Source organism: Microchirus variegatus (assembly GCF_963457635.1).
Source record: "Microchirus variegatus genome assembly, chromosome: 9".
NCBI lineage: Eukaryota > Metazoa > Chordata > Actinopteri > Pleuronectiformes > Soleidae > Microchirus > Microchirus variegatus.
This window is the reverse complement of record NC_139810.1, coordinates 18,358,069-18,379,342: the sequence shown is the minus strand read 5'-3', so window position 1 is coordinate 18,379,342 and position 21,274 is coordinate 18,358,069. Positions and strand designations below refer to the sequence as shown.

Sequence of the window (21,274 nt, the reverse complement as noted above, 5' to 3'; positions counted from 1 at the left end):
CTAATAATAGCAGTGATATCATTCATAATAATAATAATAATAATTCTAAATACGGCGATTATAACACGATCCGGATGTCGGCATACCTCTGTGTCCTCCGTCGTTTGCAGAAAACCAGGTTGTCGCAGTTAAAGGGGTAAAAATACAAGAAGGTGCTGGCAGGAGCTGAATGGGGCGGGTGGTGGTGAAGGGGTGAGCGCGGGGGGGGGGGGGGCGACGGTAAATGGGGGAGGGAGGGAAGGTGAGTTGGTGAGGAGAGAGCAGGAGGAGGAGGAGGAAGAGGAGGAGGGGAAGAGATAAGTGATCTAAAGGGGAGACGATAGGACAAAAAAGTGATGATGATGATGAATACATTGGAAAGTTTTTTGGCCCCGGCGAGGGTGTCAGATTGAATGGCCTGTGCGCATGTGCGAAGGTGTCCAAACTGACAATGCTGGTGAGATGAAGATAGTGTTGTTGCTGCTTCTGGGCTCACGGAGGACGACGAGAGGAATCTACAAGCCGACAAGATGAGATCCAAGGCGAGGGCGAGAAAACTGGCCAAAAGTAGGTCTTCCTTTTTTCTCCCATTCTTTGCGCTTTCAGCCACCGGCTCCGAACTCTCCGGGCTCTGTAGATGTCCACTGTGTCCTTGTCATTTGTCATATCCGTTTTGTTTGTTTTTTAAAAAAAGAAACAGAGGAGAGGAGGGGGGCGACGCTTTTGTCCAGAGATAAGTTTTGTGCCGTAAATGCGTCCCGCTCCGGCTGCTTCAGTGTCGTTTCCCCTGCGTGCTGCAGGTCCTGGCTTCGCTTGTTCCCGCAGTGTCAGAAAGTTTCATGTGTGATGAGAAAACGCCGCTGGCGCTTTAGCTGCTCACACTCTCACACTCACACACACAACTGTTGTTAAGATAAACAGAATCGTCCAAATCTGAGCGCGGATCCGCTACAACTCGCTGTTTTTTCGCTGCTCGGAGGCGCAGAGTGGCGGCGCACAAGCCGTTTTCCCGAAAGTTACCAAGAAAGTTGTTGAAACGGATAGTAACTTTTTTATATATATATGTAAGTACACACACACAGAGAGAGAGAGAGAGCACTTCCAAGTCTTATGAAATCATATTCCCGGCTTTTGAAATAGTGGGCGCTGTGGCACTGCTGTGCTGCGAGCTGCTGCTCTGCTCACACCGAGCTGAGCGCACTCCTTTTCCACTCAGCCGCAGACGGAGACGCCAGGAGGTGAATTTAGACTGAAAGAGCGACATTTTAATACAGATTGTTTTTTTTATATATATATATATATAAAGTCGATGCTGATCTAGCCGCAGTGGGCACCGCTGCACGTTCACGGTGTTTTGGTCCCAGGGCCCACGGACTGCTCTGGACTGGTTCCTCCTCCAGGGAATGCCAATCAATAATGCGTCTTGTGCAAGAAGGCGTCCATAGTATACTTGAAAGACTGCTGCTGCTGCTGCTGCTCGCGTCACACGGAAAGGGGGGAAAAAGAAAATCATGTATTCACTTTTTTTGTCAACATGTGCAGGAAATGTTGCTGTAAATGGAGCAAGTTTATTGTTTGACATTCGGTCATTGTTTGGTGGGTTGATGTGTGAACTGCATGTATTTACATCGCCTTTGGTCCTGCATGAATCTACTTTAGTCCCCTCTTATGTGGGTCAATCTGCTTTTTTTTTAAATTCAAATGACTATTATTTAAAAAAAAAAAAAAAAAAACCACAAATAATTCAAAGGACAGTTCATTTAAAATCCTTCATATATTCTAATATTTGATCCATGCCATTTTTACAAATTCCAAAACAAACGCAGAGCCAAAGCAGAGGACACATTTTCATATCTTTAAAAGCTTATTGATAGATCATTTTCTTACATTATTTTACATGTTATTGTTTTTGTGCTGCATGCTTCACTGCATGTGTGCAGGCTTTAAAAAAAAACCCTCTAACTTTGCCAAACCCACTGGCCTTCTTAATTCTAAGCGAGCCTCGATCTTAATATTAAACACAAGTCTTCATTTTCTTTTTTTTACAGCTTGCTCAAACGAAATTAACATTTTCTTATTTGTAAACGAGTTTGCTCTACTCTAAATTTAAAGTGTATTATATATAACACGTTATATTATTGTCAGCAGCGTCTATGAAATTAATAACATTATATCTCTTTTAAATTATGGCTTTAATTTATGCACAGGGGGTCAAGTTCCCGCAAGAGTTTGAGACAAGGAAATAAATAAATTAAAGAGAGGAGGAGGGGGGGTGAAAAAAGAAGGGAACGAAAAGCAGGAACGGTAACTGAGCTGTGTTTCTGCAGTAAAAAAAATACTCGAACACGTCGAGGATGCTGTGCTTCGTGCCAGTAATTGCACTTGGTCTTGATCTCCACACAGGCCCTGATAGTCTGTTGATCCTGGTGCTAATGAACACAAATAGCTGGCTTTGTGGGGCGCTGGAGTGTCCGCATGCACTGACGCAGGCCTCACATGTGCTGTGTTTGGTAAATGAGCGACAGAGGAGAAGAAGAAACAACAACAACAAAAACATACACACACACACACTCAGAGCAGGCATAGGCTCACACAACTTTTGAATACAACGCGTGGGAATAAAAAAATAATAAAATAAAGCCCACCATCCCCCCTTATTCCTACCTTCTTGGTTTCTTTTTCTGCCGTTTAAAGGTGAAACTCTGCCTGTGTCGCGCCTGTGGCTGAGCTCAGGAGGCCTCTCTCTCTGCAGATCTCTGCACCACATGCTTCGTCATTTTTATTTTTCAACTTTTTTACGCACATGTGTGTTTCTCTGGGCACATGGACAGCAACGGCTAGAGGTCGTGACACTTGTGACTCCGTGGATTCTGTGCAGCCTTTATTTATGTTTGTGTTTAAGTGCTAATGCATATATTTATTTATTTTTTAATGTATTATTCTCTTTCTCTCACATATTTGTGTGCATGATTAAACGTGACATAGTGTTTTTTTTTATTAATTGCACAATTATTAACTATTTGATTTTGAATATTTACACACATTTTTATTATGTCTTAAAGAAATGCACCGACACTTTTTATTTAGTTTTTTTTAATAATCATTTTTATAAAGGATAAATCGATAAGTAGAGTGTTGCAGAAAATATGACACCAATGTGACAGGGAAATAGATTTTGTGTTTTGTTTTTTTTGTTTTTTTTAGTTTGTTTCCATACTTGCGTGTGTGTGCGTAATTGTGCGCCATAATTGCGACTGTTTTATTGGTGAAGTAATTGACACTTTTGCGGCTGTTTCATTGTGGTAAACGCTGCTTTGCCCACGTGCAGCTTTAAAACACACACACATACACACACACACACAGAGAGAGACAGAAGAATTGTAAATTAAAACAGGGACGTGTAATATATTTTCACACACGCAGAGAAACCGATAGGGGCTGACACAATTTCCATTCTGGCCACAATATTGATTTTCTAAACCTGTTTTATTTACTGAAGCCATCTGCGTTATCAAGGCAATGGAGGGTAACCACCACCACCCCACTCTCTCATTTTGCTGATAGTGCACCCCACCAGTCTGATCCAAATGCTCACAACTTGTTTGTGTCTGCTCTTTTCTGTTGTTGTTGTTGTTGTTGTATGCAGTCATTGGCAGATCTTCTATTGATCTCTTGTGTTAAAAGGCCCTTATTAGGTGGACTCCCAGTCATGAACTTGGCCTGGCTCAACAAGCGTCTGATGTTTTGACAGAAGTAATAAAACCCAACCCATAACACTTTAAAACCAACAATGGTAGCTATGTTGAACTTCTGGCTAAACGCTCAGGGTCCTGCGTGTGCAGGCTTCCATCTATTACTGCTATGCAGCTGTAATGTGTGTCAGATAGCAACTCCTCCATGTTCACAGATTAGAGCCCCGACATAAAAATGATAGGATCATCAAATGCGAGGGAGCTGGACTGTTGGGTGTAATGTGTGGTTGTTTTTACCCCTCATGGAGCTTTAAATCTCTTCTATCTCAGCCATTGGAAACAACAAGAGTACATGTTTTTGATGACTCTTAGGTTTTATTTTTGCGACATCCTTTTTTATTATTATTTATTCGTGGTAATAATGCAAAAATGAACGTTCCTTGCGAAAACTTAATTCGACTTTTTTCAGGCCTTTTTTGTGTGAGACAAGAACCTGAAACCTGAGACTCTTGCAGCTAAATTTTGCATCACCTGTGATTTGAATGATCTTTCCATCACTCAGTGCAGTCTTATAGTTTCAATACTGCTGTGTGGTAATCTCACTGACGATTTAGAAAACGTCAGGTTGTTTATGTGGTGTTCTGTACATTTCTTTTTCTTTTTTTCTTGCCAGTCCGATGTTCGCCACCTTGTTATGAAAACAAGTTGCTCTGCAGGATTTTTGTAAAATCACATTTTCATTACCGAATCACTCCATTCACTTTCTTTTCCCTGGTCCTGGACGTTTTGATCTCAGCATTTGGAGCAATTTTAGAGCCATTTGTGTCAATTTTTGAAGGACTGAAAAATTGTGTAGCCTAACTAATTGCATCAGTCCACATTTGGCACAGCCACATATGCTGCATAAGTACTGGATTATGGAAGTCTACATTGGGTTCCTCACTCAGCAGTGAGGCTGTTGGTCCTTTTCTCTATATTTATTTCTGGAGCTGTTTCCTCGTATTTGTGTGTTTAGTAAGAAAATGGCTTTATTCTGTTCACACAAGACAAAACAATTGATCCCCTTTAAGTGACACAGCCATAAATGTGCCTGTTTATAATGAATGAATTTGTCGTAAGGTGAAGTTACTTGGGTTAAAGTTAGGTTAAGCCTTCAGTATGGCTGGTTCAGTAACATGTGGTCCACATTTGTTTCACATAATACGATACAAATAAAGAAGTATTGCCATTTGTAACCATATCGTCAAATTTTCTGTGAGAGCAGACTCTTACAGGAAAACTGTTCTTTCCTGTAAAGTATTCCTATTACCTTGAAATGTGGAGGACAGTGCAGTCTGAAGTTTTGCTTCTGCTTAGTCCTAAATCTTTGAAACAGTCGGCCAATAAAGACAACTTTCATGATCTCTTCCACCTGTGCAGGCCATAAACCGAAGACATGCTTTAAATACAAGGAGCTTGTTACACTGTGAGCTCTAAAGCTGTAAAGAGGGAAGATTAATTTATTGGAGGATAGTTCAGCTGATATATTAGAATCATTTGCTTAAATGGTATTTTTTTACGACTTTTCCGCTGAAAACTTTTGAATGTTTTCTTTTACTAACGACAGCACGACTCCCTGTTTTCCTCCCCGACTGTGATTTCAATGCTTTTATTGTTGTGCAGACAGTTACTGTTGTAAATGTGCTGCCGTTTTGGCCGAGAACAGAGACGTCAAAGACTGCGGGGTTTTGGAACGACTCTTGATCCCAATGTGCCTACAAAATACATAGATCACTTTTATGCACCGCTCAGCTGTTTTAAGCATCGTGTTTTCGGTATCGTATTTGTTTTATCATTTGCAACTGGCCTCGCATCAGCTAAGCTCCATGGCAACGCTTTAAAGATGTGATTTTTTTATTTTGTCACTTCAGGACTGCACACAGAGAAAGAAAGGGAAGAGGTTTGGTCAGGAGCACAAAGTCGAACGTTGTAATGACTGATCTGCACACGTGCACACACACAGGTTTGTGCAGCTGTTCTTCTTAGGACACCACGTTGCCTTCCATTTCTTTGGACAGCTTAAACAAAGCATTATCCCTCAACTTAACCATAACTATTTCATTTCTAACCCTAACCTTAACCTAACCACAATTCAAACCTTCGACTTAAATGTAACCACTTCCTCAGAAATAAGATTCTGCCTCAGTAGGACCAGGCTTTGGTCTCAATGCGGACTACCGGTCCTGACAAGGTCAGTGTTTATGCCATAAAAGGCCCTAAAGAGGCAACAAATTCAACATACACACACCTAGCAGTGACATATTTTTGGGCATTGGTCTGATTTAACCCCAATCAATCACAAACGAGAAAGGTTGAGTGTAAATGTCATCTAACCAGCAGGAGCTGGCAGTGTGTTGGCTCACTAAGTGTGTGTGTGTGAGAGAGAACGGGTGTAGATGTATGTGTGCATGACACACACCATTTTGAGCAGTTGTTGGAGGTCCTGTCACTGTTCCGAGCTTTGACCTTGGCCAGGTCTAGCACAGCGATGGGTGGGCATTTCTTACACCTGGACACACAGGAGAAAACTCTGTCACACACACACACACACACACACACACACACACACACACACACACACACACACACACACACACGCATGAGTTTTAGCCATCTTGCCTGGTCTTATGCTGGCTCAGTCAAATTTTGAGTTGACATACAAATACCAGTGCATTAAGCCCTTGCACATGGCTCTAAATCCCATTCATTCCAACGATATGTTGACCTCACATTATCCATTTGGCAAATATGCCCCCTTTCCTGCCTTGCACCATGACCTCATCCGCCATGTTTGTAAAAGCATGGCAATCTCCCAGCGCTTTGGCAGTGGAGACTGTGGCATGCCTGAGACAGTTTAAGATATATCCCCGATGTTTTCTTTTTTAGCGGCCCCCTGTTTCTTGTCTCTTCTCATAGCCCTCATTCTTCAGGCCTGCAGATGGGACATGGTCCTTTTAAAAATAGCTGAGCAGCATTTGAAGACTTTGCCCAATTTTCTTTTTTTTTTAAAGGAAAGCCATTACACTGCAGACACACGCATTTTGTCTTGACCTGTAGTTGCTTATCGAGTTAAGTCCCATAGACCATATCTAAAAGATTCCATCTAGCTCCTCAGAACTAACAAACCACTGTGACTGCTGCAGTCATCCTATATAGGAAAAACCTGAATTTTGCTTCTTCACTATGCTGATTAATGATTATCTCTCTCTGTGTCTAGTGTGACTGCACACCACCCGCTGCTAAACAGTGTGTGTTGTTTGCAAAACAAGGGGCAAATGTGTCAGGTCCCTAATTAGCGTGCTTAAGCAGCCCTCATGATTCCTCCTTGCATTATGATATCCGCAGGATTGCACAGCATTGTGACTAGTCTTATCTGGGTATAATCCCGATTTGTTTGGTATTAGCCCGTTCACTTGCTCCCTTGCTCTGTGTCTTTCCTCTAATTTCTTCATTTGTCCTCGGCCAGCTCTTTTCCTTTTCATCCGTTCCGGAACCTCGTGTCCTTTATGTTGTTCCCTCTTTCATTCACACCGTGGCCTCTGCTCTGTGTTTGTTTACAGAATCTTGTCTTCGCACCGAGACACGCGGTCCTTTAACACAAAGAGTGGACGACGGGAACATATTTTGATCATAAGATGGAATCAAATGTGGGCCTTGATGCTGTCGAGGAGTTTGGTGTCATGTAATGCACCTGTGGGCATTTGCTACATCATCATGTATATTAAATTATATAAATATATTTTAATAGAACACAATTACACCAAGCAAGTGTAACTCTGTATTTAGTCGTCATAGAAATCAGCTGAGAATTTTCAGTGAAGTGTTCATGGTCTTCTCTTACAGTATTTCCACAAATTGCAGCTCCAAACTCTGCACGATCACACACACACACACACACACAAACACACTCAGAGCAGATGATGGCTCATCCTGTCCAGATATGATAAGAGGACAAACTGCTCTGTCCCCTGGGCTGTTTGTCTGCCCGTCTCTGACACAGACAGTGGTGAGAAGAGGCAGCGTGGCTGTAAACTCCCCCCTAGCCTTCATCCCCTTTCATCAGGCCGCCAGTTCAAAGCCTTGGCTCCATCTCTACTTCTATCTTACCCACTCCTCCTTCCTCCTCCTCACCGTCTTCCTCACTGTGATTCGTCATTACCGCAAAGATGGGCATGCAGTGTCTCATTAAAGCGGATTAGAGACATCTCCAAGCCTCACAGGGGCCAAGCGGGACATTTCTGTTCTTTGGTCACCCCCCCCACCCCCCCACCCACCCTTTTCTCTCAGAGATCAGGTTCTTTGATTTGGCCAGATAAAGACCTCTTTCATGTCGGTGGGGACAGTTAGCGATTACACTGTCAGACCCATCGTTTGGGTGAGTTTGACAAATTTGCCGTGCTAGGTGGGGCGGGCGTGGGGATTGGACTGGCGGGGGCGATGTACAAGGAGATTCACAGTAATTGAGCTGTCATTATCCAGTGACCCTGCCAAGCGCTAGTGCGTAAGACTCACCAGTTCTCCGTTTGTTTGATACTTGGCTAACTTTCTTTGTGAGTATGATGGATAGAAAGAGAAGGAAAGGGGGGGGGGGGGAGAGAGTAGATGCGGGGGGTACCAGTCCCCAGATGAATGCCTCTGCTTATTTGACCACCTCTCGAGTGCTGCTGTCCATGAAAATTGGCTGCACTACATCCCTGCTGTAAGTTCCCTTTCTTACCCGGCTCCTCCCCAGTGCAGCACAATTAGGCCCATATCACCGGCTGCCATTTATTTTCATACAAAATGAAAACTGGTGGCATGTTGATTACTGAACTCCCCAGAGACAAAGGGCCACTATTGGTGTGGTTTAATTTCATTAAGTAGAGTGTGGTGCACGGGATAAATATATTAAGAGCTCCCTCTCTTTACCTCAGCCACTCTGTATGCTAAACAAATCCTCTGGTGATACAGCTGTGGAATTGGAACAAATCTCCTGAAATGCTTTGGTTCAAACGAGGAACATTTCCATGGAGCTCGTGCTTTTGTTTTTTGGATGTTCCTTGGCTTTGCGATCTGTTGCTTTGGTAATCTTTGTGAAATGGCCAAATACATAATCTCAAAAAGCAGTTTCGAGTTTATTAATGACTTTCTAAATGTTGTCGTGGTATACATTTAAATGCACGGTATGTAACTTCTGCTGCTAGATGTCTCTCAGTCAAAAGAATGACAAAAGACCTAGTGTGATTGTGTCAGGAAGCAGCGTGGGATCATGGGAACTGTTGTCTTGTTTGGTTTCTCTGTGTGTTTTTGCATTTTCCTGGAAGAGCTTTGTCTACAGAATGTGCATCAAATGACAATGAGTTGTGACGTTTCATAGTGGGTTTGCTCCGGAAGTCATAGCACAAAGCATGAGGTCATTAAAAGAGGACCACAATTAAAATCTAGAAATACAGATTTCTATGGATTTAAAGGGTGTTGGAAATGTTTTGGCTAACATAAATAATGCATAACATTAGTCTTGTTGACTTTAGATCTGTTACCGCACAAGTGTCACATATCATTTATTTAAATGTGTAACAGTGGGGCACGTTTTTGACTAGAAACACAACATCTCGGGTAGAGATTTTTGATGAAGGAAATAAGAGGCCTCCTCGTTAACCTGGAGTCAGATTGGTTGTGAAGTGATGAGTAGGATGGAATGTGTTTGCGTGTGTGTGTACCCAATCACAAGATTGTGCGCACACTTGTTTGCATGTGTGTAGGTGTTGGAGGGGTCTCGGCTAAAACATTTCAAGATGGCCCATTAACCGAACGTATGCCCATCCCCGCCCGACACTAAGTTTTCTCTGTGCTGACCCCCTCTCCTCCTGCCCTCCACCTCCCTGCCCCTCTGTCCCAGAGGCCCTGATCCTCATCCTGCCAAGTGTACGGTTCCAAAGTAACGATGAAGCTGCCTGCGTGTGAAAATATTGAATTGCAAAAACATCCCTGGGTGAGAGGGTGTGTGAATGGAGCTTTCAGCACAGGGCCCGACCCGGGCCCTTCGCTACTGACTGATGGACAACAAATGGCATTTTGTGTCCGGAGAGAGAGGGAGAGACGGAGAGAAAGGAAGAGGAGATATACACAGAGGGGGTGGGGGGGGGGGGTCTTGAGGTTTTTCAGGCCTCTTCAGTCTGGGGCCCTATATGCAGGTCTGAAATGCCTTATCACATGACCTGTCTGACCTTTGACCCCCACTCAACTATGGCTGTCAGGCTGCTCTCCAACAGGGAACACAAAGCTGCACAGCCTCAAAGGCCACCATTCACCCCCCTGTGTTGGCCTACTCCAAAGGTAATAGGTAAAAGTAATGTCAATGACCTCCACTTTCCTCTGCCCGACAGGAGGGCAAAACTCTTAAGATTTCCTGATAATGTCAAAGGTGAGAGTGGCCATTTTGGCTCCTTATCAACCGCCTCTACTTAGCTTCCACGAGATGAAGTGAAAAACAAACTGAACAATCTCTTTTGTGGCAAAGCCATTGTTTTGTACGGGGGAGACATTTCATAATTTCACGCCGAGAACGGGGACTTGGACGGAAAATGGTAGAGATGATTACAAATTACCTTATTTTGTTTTTCTGTTGTTTGGCACATGGGAATATCATTGTGCAACACTGCTGCATGTGTTATCTGAGTATGTTTGTGTGGGACATGAGTGAATTTCTGGTGTCTCGGAGGACTGACTGGGTCCCAGTGTGACCGTAACCTCCTGTCTCGCTTTGCAACCCACACACTGGCATCTCTCTCTCTGCGCCTGTCTCCTGACCAGTCCTAGGATTCTTTTTTCTCTTCTCCTTTTCCCCTCCTTCTCTGGAACACTGGAGTTTCTCTCTCTCGCTCTCTCTCTCTTTCTTTCTTCAGTCTTCTTTGAAAAGATGCGGCGTCTTTGTCCAGCCTGATAAAGGATGCCATAGTTCCCCTTTTCCCCTTTTTTGTGGCCCGGAGGCTGGCGGCTCCTGTAGAAGTGCAAATGGTATCCTCTCGGAGGGGCTATCCCCACGGGCCCTGGAGGGCCCTCTCTCTCTCTCTCTCTCCCTCTTTCTGTCCTCCAGGCTTGGCTAATTACCACCACCCCCTACACACACACACACACACACACACACACACACACACACACACACACACACACACACAAATGCACACTTGGTCTCTGGAACTGTGGACGGCACATTCCCACAACCAGCACCTGGCCTTCTTTTCTCCTGGCCTGCTTTGATGGCTGACACCCCAGCCTACCCCTCCCTCCTTCCTCATCCTCTTCTTCTTTTCCTCTCTGCGCCACTACCTCATCTTTCTTTCTTTTCCCCTCCCTTTAACTTCTCCCTCTGTCACTTCTGTCTCTCTCACTGACTCTCATTAATAGAGGTTTTAAATTGCTTTCTGACCCTGACAAACTGCTTGTGGTGAAAAGAGAGATGTCGAAGAGGGAGGGCAACAGATGTGAACACGCGATGACTGAATTTGGTGTTGGTGCTGGAGTGTAGTTAGCATCTACAGATTTGTTGTCTCAGATTGTGTGAGTTACCTTAAGTGCCTTTACAGCATATATACACATTTAAAATGTGGTTTTACATGTTAAAAAAATCACAAAAGAGTGACATTGTCTTTATACCAGGGGTCTCCAACTTGTGGCCCGCCAATCGATGTCCTGCAGCCCTACACTTTTTGAAATGATTAAATTCAACATTTATTTATATATAAGCTCGTTTTGTATTTTAATTACAATTGTCGACATATGTATATTTTGATTTAATATTAATTTATGTCTGTTTTTGTTATTTATAGATTCATTTTGCATCATGAATATGTTTTTTTTGTGAACTATACATCAAAACAAAAACTTGGTGTGTCATCCTAAATATTTGTAATTCCAACATAATGATGGATTTTCAAGATATCATTTTAATTACGATAATTTTCCTGAATTGTAGGGCTTGACCAGACTAGAAGTTCACTGGCCCCCAGGTCATTTTGAGGTTTAGGCCCCTCTGCTTTATACCCTACATGTCTTCCCTTTTACCGGTAAAATAAAATATAAATTCTAGCATTGGCTTCTTCACAAAAAAAAAAAAAAAATGTGTTAGGCTTTACTAAAACTGATTGTAATTTTACCTTCTGCAGTTTTTAAAACTTGGTTGAGGCACACAAACGCGCACACGCGGTCTCGCTCACACACAAACTCATTTCTAATTTAGCTGCATATTTGCGTTCTACTAGCTGCAGGCCTAATCAATAACCCGCCCCAACGGATTTGACCAATTCATAGCTGGCCTTTGTGCAGGCCAGCGATCCCAGTGAGGGCATTTGGACAGCTTTTCTGAGGAAAACAAATAGCTCTATTACAAGATTGCGTCTCTGTGATGCTCGGGGTCCCAGAGGCAAAGTGCGCGGCTTGTGTTTATTGTACAACCTCTGTACAGGGACAAGATGGGTTTTCACCTAATGGCATTCAGAATGAAGAATGTCGTGCAGTAATAGTGAGTGTTTTTAATGTTACGCTCCAACAACAGATTTGCACAAGACAACATTGAGGTTTTTTATGAGGGAAGGTGCATGTGTTTAGTTTGAAAGAAATGTAAGAGGTTATAAGTAGCTTTTTAGTGCTTTGATGAGTGTGATTATGGGTGAAGCTAAACAGACAGGAAACACACCTTGAAGTTTGTCATTTTTATTTTTTTTTACTCCTTGCTATTGTACTTCTTGTAATATAAACATTTGATATATTTTAATGTAGTGCTTTGAATTGATTAGTCTTGACACATTTGAGAAAAACGGTTAAGATGCTGGTCTGTGTGTAGTGTGAGTATCAACTTCCCTTTCTGTTTGGAGACCATGCATGGTGGACTCTATCCAATAAACCAGACACACGCACACGCACACACACACACGTACACACAGTAAGAGTTTTCACCCACACTCAAAAATCCCTTTTTCAGCAAAGGAGTGGTTTCATGTCCTGTATTGACTCCAACTGGATGGTAGTTTGAGCTGCAGACACCCAGACCAGTTACACTAGTATCGCCGAGTTTGGCTTTGGTTTTTTTAAGACTGGGATTAGCTCAGTTAGAACACAGAAAGAAAGCTGACGTCCCAGCAAGCTTAAGACATGTTTCATTTGACCTCTAATGGTTTAACTGAGGAAAAAAAAACAACAAAGCAAACGTCCTGTCACATCTGAACGTGTCAAACCAATGACCATTATTGTTATATTGTTAGTTTTATGGAGCATAAATTCTTTAATCCCACTTCCTTTCAAGGGGAATGACATCTTGTCCTGCCATCCCTAGTATCTCTCTGTTGCTGTCATTTCCCAGCCACAGCTGCTCTTTCCTGCAGTTCACACATCATCACCTAAGGACTCGGATGATGTCATGAACTTCTTTCTTGTTGGTCTCCACTGTTAGCACGATCAATCGGATGTTGAATCTATGTTGGATCATCCCGGCATCAAAGGGAAATGGTTCATTTTACTCCAGCTACTAATTTGTGATACTTGTTGCATTTAGGAGATGTTACACTTCTATAGTTTTATTTAAGGAGAGGCTTAAATAAAAGTCTCATGTCTCCCTCACTCGTTACCTCTCTCCTCATCAAGTCAGGCCACATCCTCCCTTACGAGTACAGAAAAGGAAAGAGGAAGATCCGGTTTCTGAATTGTGTTTTATGAGAGGTTGAAACGGCCACTTCTGTGGTTCCTGCCTATCCGTTCAGTGCAAAGTTCTGAGGTTTTTTTTGGACATGTCAATTAAGCTATTTTAATTAGGAAATACATTATTCCAAACCAATGCTTGCTCTCTGGAACCAGCGTGTTGGTCAAATCGGGATAAGCTGAAGACTACACGGCCGGTATTGCTGTAATTTCGTTGACTAAGTGACATGTTGGCCTCATAAATGTGTTTCTCTTCATTTTTCCTGGATGCAGTAAAAGTTCTCTTGGAAGACCACATTCAGGCGCACATGCACTCTCAGGGGCATTTTGTTTTTCAGTTGTGGAAGAGCGGTTAGTGTCTGAGGAATGGCATCATGAAGCAGCAACAAAGGAAAATAAACAAAACGGATATTTGAAATTATTAATTTAATGTTTTTTTTTATTATTATTATTTATTGTTTTGAAACATTAAAAGCTGGTGCTGCTTAAAGTGAGGGTGAATTCGTATGAAGATGAATTTAGATGGAAATATGAATACGATTATTCAGATTTGCGCTTTGCCTCTGGCAGCTTCAACATACGTATGCGTCTCTTCCTCTGCATCCGAACGGCTCTCCCTTTTTAATTATAACTAGGTGTGAGGTTTGCCATCCTTTCTTTTGACGCCTTGCAATTTATCTGCCGGACACGGGCTCAGGGCAGGACCCGCAGAAAAGAAGGGCAGATTTTTTTTTGTTTTCAGAGGACTGTAGAGAACTTTGATGCCAAGTTCCTCCACGGCAAAAGGCAAGGCCCCGACCCAGCACATCTGAGAGTACTTTGGTGAAATAACAGCAAATGTTTGTCTTGTATTGTATGGCACGCTGCTGGAGGAGCTCTAAAGCCCTTTCTTCCACCGCCTAAAGCACCTCTTAATAAAATAGTTAAGAATAACTCCTTCACCTTAATCTTCCCCTCAGATTACTGCACTCAGGGCGGGAAATTAGCAGCAGACCCGCATGCTTCCCTCTTCTTTAGCACTGCTGCATCTTTATTTGCCTCCTCTCACTGCTGCTGCTGCTGCTGCTGCTCTCACCTATGTCCATCACTGCATCCTCCAGTTTGCTTCATAAACTTTTGAAGTCTTTCCTTTTTGTCCATTTGTCTTCTCTCTGTGTGGTGCGCCAGATGAACTCTGCGTGGCAGGGGGGAATAGCATTTTATTGGGTCAGTATTAGAAGCAACATGTGGCTAATGGGTGAATGCATTTTCCATGGTCTGGTCCTCATCAGTGAAGAGAAGGGGCCTAAACAACTAAACATGGCCACTGACAATTGATACGAGCCCTTTTAAGTGGATCTGCGAGGGAGAAGAGCGGGCGGTGGGGTTTGTGTGTGACCACATTCGCGCGTGCATGTGTGTGCACGTTTTGCCTATCCATGTTAATTGAAATACTAAGAGACACGCACACAGCTACAATAGCACACGTACCAGAATGTGTGTGTGTGTGTGTGTATCCCTTGTGTGGAGGAGTGTAACCCACACCTTGAGTGCGGTAGAGGCAGTAGCTTTGAACGCAGTCCGTCCCGTTGTCTGATCCTCGTAACCAGAACTGTCCCTCACTGCTTCCTGTCCACTTGGCCCACTGTCCCCCTTGCCCGCCTGCCATCTGGGCCTGCCAAGACACACACACGTGCACACACACACACACACATTACCCACTCGTACACACAAACAAGTCCAGCATTGCTCTGACCTGTTGGTCACTTACAACTGCACCTTTGAAACCAATGACCATATATATTCTATCTAAGTCTTATGTGATATAAAGGATCAAGACGTGTGTTTTTTCTTTATTTCTTACTATGTTATAGCCATAATATAGCACAGGGAGGAAAATCACAAATTGTAGTGGTGATTTTCCAAATTTAATTTTCAAAATATGGTGGGACATTTTATATGTTTCCCTTTAATGTTTACCAAAACTTTGCTTGTCATCCGTTGCTTAAAACTGAGGTAGTGAAAAGATGAATTAGTCTAACCAAACGAACGTCGTAGCCTCGTCTTAGTCTAGTTGGAGATTTGAATTGCGTACCTGTGTAGATTCGCTCTTCATACCTTCGTTGTTTTTTAAGATCAGATCACACACACACACACACACCACAGGTGGAAGAAGCAGTGTCAGGTGTAGCAGCGGACTAAATGCAGTGAGCCGACACAACAAGGGTGAAAATTACGGTGGCATTGTGCTCCTCCAAACGGCTCCCCCTCCTCATTATTAGCCTACAGTCGGCTGTCTTGATGTCGTTTATTGGAGATGAATTATTTAGTGAACATTTTTTAATCATCAATTTTTATTTATTTATTTTTTATTTTCTAATGTGCCAATGCTTTGTCTGTAGTTCGATCCCTGCTTCCTCCAGTCTGTGTGCTGGGTCAAGTATTGGGCAAGACTGCGAATGTTTAATAGGGAAAATGGCTCCAGGTAGATGGAACTGTCAATGTGTATGTATATGGTAAATGGCAAAAACTGCACTGTAAATACTTTTCAAGTCTAGCAAAGTGCTATATAAATGTTGTTCACCATAATTTACTGTGATTACTCACATAAGTTATTTTATTATTTTGCTTTTGGAAGCACCAAGTACAGAAATGTGACCATTTATAATTAGTCCCCATGGACCGACGACAACAAAGTGTGCAGCAATCTGTGGAAATTTCCTCTATTCCTTTTTAAGTGATGTAAAATAACAACCTTTTAAACAATTAGTCCGGTTATATTTTTGTCATTGAGGCACAAAGGAACCCCATTTGTGGAAAATACGTCGCTGAGAAACGTTTAATTAAGTCATAAGTGTGGATGCACCAGTCCATGTCAGAAATGTGTGTGTGGCTGCAGAGAGAGAGATTGAGAGAGAGAGAGTGAGGGAATACCTGATGAAAGTGGGTAAATAGAAGTGTTTTCACAGGTTGGTCCTGAGGTGATGAGGGTGTTAGCAGGGTGGGAACAAAAAGAGACAACTTATTTATTTTCAGTGCCGCAGGTGCCCCCTCACAGCTTATTGAGTTTTTTTTGGAAGACTCCTTTACACTAAAGAGGGCAATTTATGTCCCTCTCTCTTCTTTCTGAGGGCTGAAGTGGCTCGCTTATTTTACCCGGGTCCTGTGGTCAAGGCTTGTGGTGACATATTAATTGAGTATAAGAAAGCAAGGAAGAAATGTCCATTTTGCAATGGGTCCAGAGCTTTAAAATTTAGTTTGGCTTCAAAGGTTTATTTACACATAGTCTACTTGAAATGGTAGCTGGCTCTGCCTGTTGTTTCCGTGTGTTTGTTTGTGTGTCTGTGTGTCGGACGCACACAGTATATGCTGTGTTTGCTCGCCTATGAACATGGCAGCTGTGTGGTGTGTGTGTCTGTGTGTGTGTGTGTGTGTGCGAGATAAAAGACTGAGAGTTAGAGTGAGACGGAGGAGAGAAGGTGAGCGGGACGGTTTCCTCACCTCAACCAGCCTCTTGAATTTCCATGTAGCTAGTCATCCTTGCTGTCCACCTCATCTATTATTGACCACGGTCATTCGCAGCAGCCTCTAGAACTCATTACAGCAGTCATGTGTTGCTGAAAATGCTTCTTGCAGATACTATTTTGTATTTAAAGTATACCAAACAAAGCTAAAACTATAGTTTTTTCCTGCAGATACATGCAACTGCATGGCAACGTTTGATTTTCTTCTTCCTGCAGCTTGAATCATGCAGCTGGACAGTCAAGGGAAAAATAAGTCACACTGGGCCAAATACAGCATGGACTCAGTTAGTCTTTGTAATGGTTAAGCTCTGTATTACTTAAGCTCTACCTTTGACACTTCATGTGTGGCTTTAAGAGAAGAGCACATGTGTTTTCCCAGCTTCTTGCCAAGGAGTGATATAATCAAACTACTGTGTGTGTCTGTGTGTGTCTGTGTCCGTGTGTTTTCGCTGTTATGTGGGATGAGATCATCGTTGTGGCAAAGGTGACCATTGCGGAGTATAAACTGTCATGTGGATAAATTACAGATTTGTAAGTTGTTTCCTAAGCACTACTGTAAAGTGGAACACACATACACACACACACACGGTTTGTAATGCAAGGTATTTTCTGAATTTCAGGTGAAAGAGCTGTAGCACTTCAGCGAGGGGAAGTATACTGTAACTACTCAGACACCTACACGAGCAGTTACCAAGACAACGATTGTGTTTTCACTGGCTTTTCCTCGAAGAGGAACATTACAATAACAACACGAGCCTTCGACAAATCAGCCAATTGGAAAGCTGGAAAAATGACACATTTGTTCTGTGTTTGTGCTGGAGAGATCACCTCGTTTCGGGAAAAGACAAGTCCGAGTTTGCTTTCCACCTCGTTTCATCCTCTGTGGAAATTGTAGATGCGTATAATAATGTAAAATATACAAAGTGAAAGAGTTTCTGAGTGGACACAGGACAACACAGAATTTGGCAAGTAAAAAAAACAACTGTTTTATTAAAACAGAGCAGTGTGTAAGAAAGGATGAAAAGAGAAACACACACATGCCCAGTTTGTACATACATGCACACTTTTTAAACTTCAACAGTCGACTAAATGATCCAGATAAATTAACTGTCTCAATGAAGTGAGACTGATCTCTCTCTCTCCCCCCCCCCCCCCCTCTCTCTCTCTCTCTCTCTCTCTCTCTCTCTCTCTCTCTCTCTCTCTGTCCCTTTGCTCAACTGAAGTATCAATAATAAGATTTATCTTCTTCCCCCACAGCCTTGATTCAATTATCTCCATCTCTCTCCCTCTTTCTCTTCCTCTGGCTCCCTCCCTATTTGCCCCTCAACTGTGGATCCGTTTCCAATTGAATGCAGGTCATGCTTTGTGTTTCTCTTTGTCATGACAGGGTTCCTTAACTAGTGGAGGCTCCCTTCCACCGCGACTTAATCAGATCTGGAGAGGAGGGAGGGAGGAAGGGATAAGGAACAGATAGGTGGGGTGGGGGGGAGTGGTAACCAGGTAAATGTGGGGTCAAGAGTAGTTTACCTCCAACTCCTCGTTGTCTGCATTTCCCCTTTTTAGATAAATTAGATTTGTGTGGTCCCTCCTCTCCCCCCCCCGACTCATAACTTGTGTTTTTGTCTAATCTGAATCCTTTGAAGTTTGAAGTGTCCCTTGCTCGTCCACGTGCTCACCTCAGCCAAACCCCCCCCATCAACCCCAGTGTCCCTACCAATCTTGCCCCTGTTGCATCTCCTTCTAGGCATACCTCATTACCTGAGGCGGAATTGGAAGAAAGAATGGCAGCTAATTGATTTGATTCTGCTGGTTTCCTGCCATCAGGGAAAGTTGGGGGGGCCATAGAGGGGTCATTGGTTCAGTGCTCGGGTTCAGGAAAACATCAAAAGGTGAAAAGATTCTTAAACATAATCTTTAAAAAAACAAACATTGCCAGCCATTTATTTCGAGTACAGGTCAGGGAACGTAGACTTTTTTTTTTTTCGTTTTGTTTTTTTTTAAAGGAAAAGCCTGACAATAAAACATCACACTTATCAACTTATGACAGTAGTTACCTCTGTGTATTCTTATCAGAAAACCCCCCAAAATAGATAATACGCTTACCACCAACATCCATAGTTCAAATCAAGCCGCAACAGCTCAATTAGTATTGTTTTCACCTTTTGAGTCTTGTGCCTTTGAGTCACTCCCTGGTCGTATAAAATGAATACTCGACAGACAGACTGTTGTGTTACAGCAGCATGGTTTCAAGCAGTATATAACTCTTAAATGACGATATGGGAAGATATAAGAGATGAAATGTAAATCATAAATCATAAAACAGAAAACGGTCATACAAAGGAAGAACATATTAGAATAAAGTATACAAACATAAGGACATACACCACATAATAAGGAATACAATTAGAATGCAAGCAACAAATATCTACACTACCGTTCAAAAGTTTGTGTTTTCCATTAATTTGAGTTAATGATTTTTATTCAAAATAATAATTTTGCTTTCGTCAAAGAACCAGCAAAACTGTTTTCAGCTGTGCTAACATTATTGCACAAGGGTTTTCTAATGATCCAATAGCCTTCTAATGCGATTAGCAAACACAATGTACCATTAGAACACTGGAAATGGGCCTCTATACACCTGTACATGTACATATTCCATTAAAAACCAGACGTTTGCAGCTTGAATAGACGTTTACCACATTAACAATGTTATATATATATATATAATGTTATATTCATTGAAAAGTGTTTTTCCTTCAAAAATAAGTACATTTGTATGTGACCCCAAACTTTTGAACGGTAGTGTAATGATGTAATTTGTGTAAAATGAGGAAGGCGTAGAGGTGCAGGGGTCAGCGTGTGCGTTTCACCAGAACCATGCGAGACAAAGTCGTGATGCTGTGGCTGCGTGGTGAAGTTTAAAATCCCTCTCAGCATGAGTAATGATGGAGTAATGTCTTGAGATGACTCACGAGTCTGAATGGCAACACAAGACGACAGCTTTCATCTCAAGACGAGGTCTCTTGAGTTTTTTTTACCGTCCTTTTAATGGCATTTGGCTGACGAACATCGTGCGCCCAAAAAAACATCAAAAATGCCCTTGTGCTACATCTTTGTCTTTTTGTGCATTGATAAAACAAACAAAACAATCCTTTCATTCACATTTCATTTCACCATATTCTTTTTTTTTCTTTTTTTAAACAAACAAAACCAAACAAACTTGAAACTTACCTGATGGATGTCCTGGTTATTCTCCCATCAAAAGAAAAAAAAAGAACAACACAAAGAGTATTCAGAGGGACATAGTTGACTGTTTACAATTGGCATGTCTGCAGTGACGTGCACGCTGTAAACTTCTGGTTAACTTCACAGGATCTGTGATTTTTTTTTTTTTATCACCCAAACTATGCAAATGGATGCATGCGTGCACACATACTGTATACACTTTCAGGGAATACCCCTTAGATTTACACATTTATACACACACACACACACACACACACACACACACACACACGGGAGAAGGCAGGGCAGTGTCGCCGTTGAAGCAGTTGAAGGTATTAGGTGATGCAGTTCAGCAGGTTTGCGTTACCTCGGCGAGCAGGTTTCAGTGGGAGTGGCCTGGTTTGTTGGGTTGCTATCTCTTTTAGGGTGCTCTTAGATTTCCACAAAAAAACCCCCCCAAAAAAAACCCAGGGCAAACGTATGTCGCCATGCTTGGTTCTGAGTGGGTGTCTTAATATTTTCCAACAAGTTTGGATACTTTAAACTACTGCTTCTCTTAACTGTATCGTTTTGCTTTTCTTAAATTCTAGACTTTCTCAGGCAAGATTGAATTCTTATGCAAGTATGCGTACAGTTTGATATCCGCACATTACGTTATTCAGCTGTGCATCGCAAGTGCAGATTTTTTTGTATTTTTTTTAATGAATATATTGTCACATTTATCTTGTCTTCAGTGGTATGCGTGAATGCTAATGAAGATGAATCTTCTCTTGCAATTTTCTATCCTTTTCTGAGAGAATGTGAGACTTTTTTTTATATAAACTACTGTTCAAAAGTTTGGGGTCACCTATACCATTTTTTTTGTGTTTTCCATTAAAACTCACACTTAGATAATGATTTTTATTCAAAATAATATTTAAAATATTAATAATTTTGCCCTTTTGTCCAAGGACCAGCAAAACTGTTTTCAGCTGTTCTAACACAATGTAACATTAGAACACAGGAGAGATGGTTGCTGGAAACGGGCCTCTATACACCTATGTACATATTCCATTAAAAACCAGACGTTTGCGGCTAGATTCATTTAATGTTATATTCATTGAAAAAAAAAAAAAGTAATTTTCCTTCAGTGACCCTAAACTTTTGAACAGCAGTATAGATCGA

General features: G+C 42.2%; 1 protein-coding gene across 1 annotated transcript in view; it reads left to right on the top strand.

Annotated features, from left to right (window-relative positions):
* Positions 1–509: 509 nt before the first annotated feature.
* The window catches only part of prdm16 (PR domain containing 16), a gene marked incomplete at both ends in the record, with an annotated part of 178,802 nt that continues 158,037 nt past the window's right edge, over positions 510–21,274 (top strand). Inside the window, one exon of the mRNA XM_083894563.1 lies at positions 510–546. Coding sequence (XP_083750689.1) covers positions 510–546 — 37 coding nt within the window. The remainder of the gene's footprint in view (positions 547–21,274) is intronic.